The following is an 8,498-nucleotide window of genomic DNA, read 5'->3' as shown; positions in this document are numbered from 1 at the left end:
CCTATCACTTACTCACAATGGACTAGAGTGAATTGTGAACAATCCTGCAACATTTGGTAATTATCGGACTCACCATTCAATAATTAAATCAATTCTCCAAATGTTACGACAATGTGGTTTTGCGTTTCTTCTTTTGAAGAGTATACATTCGAAACATGACTTAAAATAGTGATCCCTCTATAATTATTGGTGTCGTTCACGTCACCTTTTTTATAAATAGGCACAATAATCCCTTGTGACCATGCTTTTGGGAAATACCCAGTTTGTAGAATAGTGTTTAACAGGTTCAACAAAGCAGGAACAAAAAGATCACAATATTGTATAATGTATTCGTTCATGACTTGATCAAATCCAGCTGATTTACCCGTCTTTAGGCTCTGTATTCTGTCCATAATTTCCTTTAAAGTGAAATCAACATCAAGTTCTTCGTAAACACATAACTGGTCTATAAATAAAACTGACTTGTTTTCTTCGTTCATTGCAGACAAGTTTTTTTATATGAATAAAGAAATCATCAACGTTTAAATTACTATACTTTTGTTTCTTTCGTTTTTTAAACATCGCATAAAACAGTTTCGGTAACGAACGTTTTAAGTGTGCTACCGAGTCCCCTTCTATTCTCATATAACGTTGCTTTGCACTTAACATATACCTCTTATATGCATTTTTTGTTTCATTCAAATGTTCTCTATTTCGGGTCGTACGCAGTTGGTTGAATTGTAACAAGGCTTGTTGATAAAGCTGATAGAGCCGCTTACAGTTCTCACCAAACCAAAGTTTGTTTGTAATGTTCTTGTTTGACACGTTTCACATGGCAGGCACAGTTACATATTATGACACGATTTTTCCTAACACAGTAGTTACCGAACATTTCATCTATAACTGAATTTAACTTTTCAACACATGCACCTATACTTTCAAATGAATTTTCCAGTCCAACGGTAGCACTAAATAAGTTCTGTTCATTTTGCCTAACACAATTAGAAATGTCTTTCTCATTTTCGGATTTTCACACTACAGATTTCTTTACACCATACGAGGGGTGATTGATAATTTCGTGGCCTAAGGTAGAAGGAGTCAGTTTTAGAAAATCAAATACAGTAATTTTTCAACATAATCCCCTCCTACATTAACACACTTAGTCCAGCGGTCATGGAGCAGACGGATCTCTTCTGTGTAGAAGGCGCAATTCTGGGCCCTCAGAAAGTGGTCCACAGCATTCATAACATCATCTGTGGCAAAATGATGACCACCGAGCTCCTTTTTCATTTTCGGGAAGAGGTAGTAGTCAGAGGGAGCCAAATCAGGAGAATAGGGCGGGTCTTCGACAAGTTTGAATCCACATTTCTGGATAACAGACATGGCCACTGTGGACGTGTGTGCCGGAGCATTGTCCTGGTGGAAGAGCACTCCTCTTGTCAGCTTTCCACGCCGAATCTGCTTGATTTTCTCCCGTAGCTGTCTCAGAAGATCAGCATAGTAGGCCCCGGTGATAGTGTGACCCTTGTCTAGGTAGTCCACCAACAGCACTCCTTCTGCTTCCCAGAAAATGGAGGCCATCACCATCACAGTCTTGGCTTTCTTGGGAGGCGGAGATCCTGGGTGTTTCCACTGCTTCAATTGTTGCTTCGTCTCTGGTTGGAAGTGATTGACCCAGGTCTCATCTATATAGTCACAAATCGCCGAAGAAAACTGTTGGGATCCGCCTCAAAAATGGCAAGATTTTCCCTTGACATGTTGAGCCCAGTCCGTTTCAGATCAGGTCCAAGGAGCTTTGGGACCCAACGTGCTAACACCTTGGACATTTGAAGTTCGTTGTGGATGACTGCATGGATGCGTTCCTGTGAGATACCCAACTCAGTGGCAATGTAACGCCCCGTTACCCGTCTGTATGCCATGATGATGTCATGAATCTTGGCAATGGTCTCCTGTGTGGTGACGGTGACTGGCCTTCCCGGACGGGGGTCGTCTTCCAGACTCTCCCTGCCACGTTTGAATTCAGCAGCCCACTTCTTCACCATGCTGTATGAAGGGGCATCCTCCCCTAGTGTGACCACCATGTCTTCATGGATCTCCTTGGGTGTTAAGCCCTTGAGACCGAGGTAGCGAATGACCGTACCATGGCTGATGTTGTCCATATTATCAGAAACCATCAATGCTCAATGTTTAATTATCTCTAAACAGAAAAACAACAAAAATCAAGCGCTATCTGGACAGGAAGTAAAAAGTTTTCTAAAGATGTTTTTCACCATACTAGATGGAAACTAGACTGGGGGGCAACTGAATTTAAACTACTTGAAATTAAATTCCCAGTCATGTTAGAACATATCGGTGAACTCAACTATGACCCTAAAATATTGGAAATGAAAAAGTTAATAAAAATATGGTCAGTGAGAAAATTAACTGTTTTAGGGCGAATCACGGTTCTAAAAGCCTTAGTAACACCGAAGTTAACACACATTTTAATGGTATTACCAAACCCAAACGAAACAGTAATAAAATATCTGAATACATTATTTTAAAATTTATTTGGGAGAATAAACCAGAAAAGATAAAACGAACATTAATAGCACAAGACTACAAAAATGGTGGTATAAAAACGATAAATATAGATAATTTTCTTATAACTTTAAAATGTGTATGGGTTCGAAGATTGTTTTCAGAAAACTCAAAATAGATAACCCTATTTAAATCAGTTATAAGTATATCCACAAAGGATCTAATCTTATATGGGGATAATTTTATTGTTCGTAAAACATTGCACATGAAAAATATGTTTTGGAAAGATACTCTGGAAAGTTGGGCAGAAATACAATAAAAACAAAATCCGAATAACGTAGAAGACATACTTGGAACAAATATATGGCTTAACAGTAAAATATGAATAGATCATAAACCATTTTTGTATAAAACCTATATTGGTAAAAGCATTATTTTTTTAAACGATTTATTAGACGAAAATGGATTTTTTAAAATATATGACCAGTTTGTTGAAAAATACCATATAACTTCAAATTTTATCAACTATGCATCATTAATAAATGCTGTCAAATCATTTATATATAAATTAGATCAGTTAAAAGACGATCATTTTAACACAGTGAAAAACCCTATATACCCTTTAAAACTGCAACTTTTATTAAAAAGTAAAAAAGGGTGCAGAAATATGTATGACATTTTAAACGTTCAGTATGTAAAGCCAAAAGGACAGATAAAATATAGTAATGAAGGCTTTTTATTTGAACAAACTGACTGGGAAAACTATTATGTTTTACCATTTCGATGTGTAAAAGATTCTAGCCTTCGATGGTTTCAGTATAGATTACTGCAAAACATATTAGCTACTAATACTTTTCTATACAAGATTAACTACACTGATTCTGATATATGTACCTTCTGTAATAATTTTCCTGAAACAATACAACATTTATTTTTCGATTGCGATAAGGTACACACTTTATGGGAAGCAGTAACAGATTAGATATTTACTCGAACAGGAACTATAATTCATTTTAATAAAATTATTATAATGTTTGGTTTGGTAAATAATAATAAAAACTATTTTATAAACTGGTTAATAATTAATATAAAATATTATATATACAGTATGAAAATACAAAAGAAATGTTTATTTATTAACGCTGTGCATGGCATAATGCAACATACATTTTAAATGGAAAGGTATATTCTTTTACAAACTTGTGAATACGATGTATTTAATAATGAATGGGCAACGTGGCAAACACTATTTTATTGAGACTTAAAGACAATCTAGATATGGAAACAGGTTGTTTGAAAACAAAATTCAGACTACATTTTTGAACAAATATACTTTTAATTTCATCTCTTCCGTATATATTTCTGGTAGATGTGGGTACATGTGTGAATATATGTAAATGTATAATACATATATATATGTGTATGCATTTATGTATGTGGGTATATCTATGAATATACTGTCATATATGCACAATTATGCACGAAGTAACTCTTCCTTCTTTCGTTCCTCTCGTTTTTCTTCTTTTCTATCTTTCTTTTCAATTTAAGCCAGTGCCCTAGAGGATTTTAAAGAATATTTCTTCATACTAGATGTCTATGTAATTACCTGTATATGTTGCTACTAATATATATGCTATGTATTGTAGTGATTTAGGGCCCCAACCCGAACATTACGTATTCTTCTGGGACAATTAAAAACCCCCAAAAAACAAAACAAAAACAATAACAACCGACAAAACAACAACTCAAGTTAGCAACTTCAAACATTCCGTGTAATCATTCAACAAGTTGAATTGCACTCAAATTCAGTGAAACATGTGCAGCTCATGTACTTCTGCCTCAGGCCACGTCAATCACCCCTCGTACTTTGTATCGACAGAACATGCACTGTATGTTGGTTTCTCCCCACAATTAAGTGATAACACAAAAAGGGCGTGATCTCAAGAAACACTCAAACTATTAACAACAATATCTCAATATTGCTACGCATTCGACAGTCACATAAAGCATAATCTGTAACACTACACCCACGGGCATTATAAAAAGTTACTTTGCCAGTTCTATCGCCCATGGTTCTGCCATTTAAAATACGGATTCCGGTTATGTTACAGAGCTGTAATGAACAACGACCAAAATTGTTAACTGTTACTGCAGAGCTGTCAACCTGTGGCAATTCTTAGGCGTGAGAAAATTAGAAGTCAGGGTCCAGGGACTGCAGGCTCTTGGTCGGGTCCAGGGCGAAGTGTTTTGTTGTTGTTTGTTTAAGTCCAAAATAGAAATCGAGCGAGTGCAAGTTTTACTAATTAATACGGTTAATGTTAAACCATACAAGTCGGCTATTGGTAGCACCCGCGAGTGATTGTTGGTATTGAACCGATGGTAGGTTCAGTATATGCTGTATTATTATTAATAGGTAACGAATTCAGAGACCTGCATAATCAACATATAATTCCACTCAGCTCTAAAATATAAACCACGATTATAAAATATTTTTATTTTTAGAAAACGTGTGAGACTATAGTAACGTTGCGTGAGAGCGTGATGTTTGTTACAAATGCGTGAGACTCACGTCGAATGCGTGAGAGTTGACAGGTATGTTACTGGGTCTTCAGAGTTACGAACAGGTTCACTGTCATCCAATCTAATTAAAATTAGCCCCACTATTACATGTGGATCTAACAGCAGCCCGTTGGAGCTCATGTCCAGTTGACCTTTCATTCGACCAATCAAAACCTTATTTGCAAAATCATGCCAGTGATTTGAAAAGAATTTGAAAACATTCGGGATTATGCCAATGGTATACGAAATGATTCGGGTGAATTACGAAGTATGCCGGAAACTAATTTCAATATAAAATGTTATATAAAATTCGTTTCAAGACGAAAAACAAAACCCGTGATGGTATAGCTATAAAATCTGTTTATACTAGTATATAATCCAGAGTTTATTACTGCACTTTTCCCCCATGTTTTCAATGTTGAAATAGACCAACAAGTTTGCCTAGTGTATAAATAGTCTCGCCCGATATTTTTAGAATTTGTATGCTCCCGAATAACGCTATTCGGCGAAGTGTAATTGGTCGATATTTAAATTGCTATTTATAAATGAAATGGCACCTGGACATGGGAGTGTTAGATCTACTGGTTAGACCAGTAGGGGTAATTTTAATCAGATTGACTGTCATCCTCTACATAATAAATGAAGGCGGTTAGGTTTCTGTGCAGGCCACGTGGCAGTGTATCGGCTGTAATAAAGTCTGGTCGTGTAGCCGAACGGTTGTTGAGGTCACCGATAAGAGTTACGTACCCCGTCCCCTTGTAGGTTCCGATTTGCTCTTCCAATAAATGAAACAAATCATCGTTGAACTGATTTTTTTTCAGGCGGAATATACAACAATGCAATATAAACATACGATCTATTTTCAAATAACACTTTGTGTAATTGTATCAGAAGAGACTAACTCAAGTGAAATATATTTTTTCAACCACTTTTAGTACAAACACACAAGACCGCCCATTTTACTAAATTTACGCGATACAGGCGGGAAACACTCAAAACCACTTATTTGGAAATCCTCTTCAACATCGAACTAGCACTCTGTTAGCAATACAATGTCGAACGGATCAGTTCTCTATCTTTGAAACAGCTAAATTTCGCAACTATTTTACGAGGGATTATTTTCAATGGCCCAGCTCTATGTACTAGCTCGAATTTAATCTCGCGGATAACTTCCTCTGCCACTTTCAACTTATTTAAAGGGACAGCCGGGAAGTGTTTCTGGTCATCTTGGTGTTTCTAATACCACAAAATGCATTTTTCATATTTTTAAAAACGCACGTGCGTCTGAGAAATAACAGTTATAGAGTCGAGTTTTAGTCTTATTTTTAACTATATTTCACAGACTCTTCTTTCACCGTATTTTAACGTTATCCAAATGTGTTACAGGTTTGTAACTTAACCAAACTTAGTGTCCATTTTTACGCGTTGAAATTACGGTCTGCGCCTTTAACAGAAAGTTTCGTAGTAATATTTCCGTATCCTCTCGTTTCAGTTTTCCCGTCTCCGCTTCGTACTCTCGAACTTCTGGCACGTTGAAGAAAAGCAAGTTATTCCGCATAGATTCCGCTAGCCCGAGTACTCTGACTAAGAGAGCTAGACGGACATTTGGACATAAACACGCTCTCATTACAGTCAGAGACCAACCTATGTCTTTTTTTGGCAATTCCTGACTACCAAACGGTAGGCAACGAATCCCGCTCTAATACCACAACAATCCTATGTTTGACGTCAAATACCTTTACATCAATCATTTTCGAGTTAAGTGATACAAAAAAATCCACATATTAATCACTAATACACTTACTACAGAAAGAAACCCGACAGCACCCACATTCACTACGCTTCGTGACACTCCTTCGCAACAATTGCAAAGCTCGGCGATCTATTTCGAGACGTAGACCACGTGATCGCGCTCTGGGCGATTCCGCCTTGTGCAGCAGTTACAGGTTGCACTATACCAATTAATTTCCGGCTGGGTCGAAGTTCGAGGTGTACCGAACTTTTGATAGAGAAGTTAACACCACAAGTCCTGTGATTGGTTATAAATGTGAGTGTGTTGGTTGTAAAAAAAATTAGTTTCATCTGGGCTAAAAATGTATGCAATTTTATTTGATGTAGTACCACCGTGTCAAGTAGCCTTGTGCTTGGAACATGTATGGGGTACCTGTAAAAAAAAGTACTAAAATTTTGTGCGAAACTAGGGGTGTTGCAGAAACATCTGGTTATACCGAAAATGAGCCATGAAAGGTACCATTTTCTGCAGTTAATACTTTGAGGTAGGGGTTGTAGTACTGATATTTATGGGTCACAGTTTGGTTGATATATTGCATATAGTGTTTTTAAACACAAACGTCAACTTGGTCGCCTATGGGATTTGAATTGGTATAGTCCAACCTACAGGGGCCGTCTCATATCAAGCGAAGTTACAAGATGGAAGAGTTGGCTAATGCCGTTTTGGATGAATTTGGATTTCATTACGTCATTAAACCAAAACAATTACACATTATTGATTCCATTTTGAATTTGAAGGATACATTTGGGGTGTTATCGACAGGATACGGCAAAAGTATGTACTACGTACTGCCTCCTCTTATGAGACGACCCCTGTAACTGCTGCACAAGGCGGAATCGCCCAGTCTCGAAATAGATCGTCGAGCTTTGTAATTGTTGCGACGGAGTGTCACGAAGCGTAGCTGAATGTGGGTGCTGTCGGGTTTCTTTCTGTAGTATGTGTATTAGTGATTAATATGTGGATTTTTTTGTATCACTTAATAACTCGAAAATGATTGATGTAAAGGTATTTGACGTCAAACATAGGATTGTTGTGGTATTAGAGCGGGATTCGTTGCCTACCGTTTGGTAGTCAGGAATTGCCAAAAAAATACATAGGTTGGTCTCTGACTGTAATGAGAGCGTGTTTATGTCCAAATGTCCGTCTAGCTCTCTTACAGTCAGAGTACTCGGGCTAAGATTCCGCTTGCAAATCTAAGAGTTCCCGATTCAATTTACACTTTTCCTGCTCAAGATTCGATACCTTTTTGCTAAGCTCGATCGTTTGCTGTGCGGTTGCTTGAGGTTGTTGTTTACACTCATGAAGTTCATACTTTATATCACACATCCTTTTTTCTAGATTGCCAAATCTCTGGTCGAAATAGTCAAGCCGCATCGTGATACGATCAAGAATGTCTAATTTAGCTAACCGCTGGAAAATATCCTGAAGTACATTGTCTAGACTGTGCTGGTTTTGTTGTTGTGTACCAGGATACTGACCGTACAACATTTCACCCGAGCTGGCCACCAATTGTATTGTTTTAGCCATGGACACTCCCTGGGCGCAAGCTTGGTCTGCCATTGTAACACACACGCGCGCGGTATACCCAAAACGTACCTCTTCGCTGAAAATTTTGACAGGACTCCTCTTGATTTCGTTGTTTTTCAAT

At 37.4% G+C, this 8,498-nt stretch overlaps 1 protein-coding gene across 1 annotated transcript; it reads right to left on the bottom strand.

Moving 5' to 3' along the window:
- Positions 1-1,664: 1,664 nt before the first annotated feature.
- On the bottom strand, positions 1,665-2,138 carry LOC121368662 (protein GVQW3-like). Its single transcript, XM_041493401.1, has one exon. The coding sequence runs from the start codon at positions 2,136-2,138 to the stop codon at positions 1,665-1,667; it is 474 nt and encodes a 157-aa protein (XP_041349335.1).
- Between the last annotated feature and the right edge of the window lie 6,360 nt (positions 2,139-8,498).

Source organism: Gigantopelta aegis, chromosome 3 (assembly GCF_016097555.1).
Source record: "Gigantopelta aegis isolate Gae_Host chromosome 3, Gae_host_genome, whole genome shotgun sequence".
Lineage (NCBI taxonomy): Eukaryota > Metazoa > Mollusca > Gastropoda > Neomphalida > Peltospiridae > Gigantopelta > Gigantopelta aegis.
The sequence above is the reverse complement of the archived record's forward strand: the minus strand, read 5'-3'. Positions and strand labels throughout refer to the sequence as shown.

Bases quoted from the DNA above. Each gene is read 5' to 3' on its own strand.
- LOC121368662 (XM_041493401.1), bottom strand. From the start codon at position 2,138: ATGGACAACATCAGCCATGGTACGGTCATTCGCTACCTCGGTCTCAAG.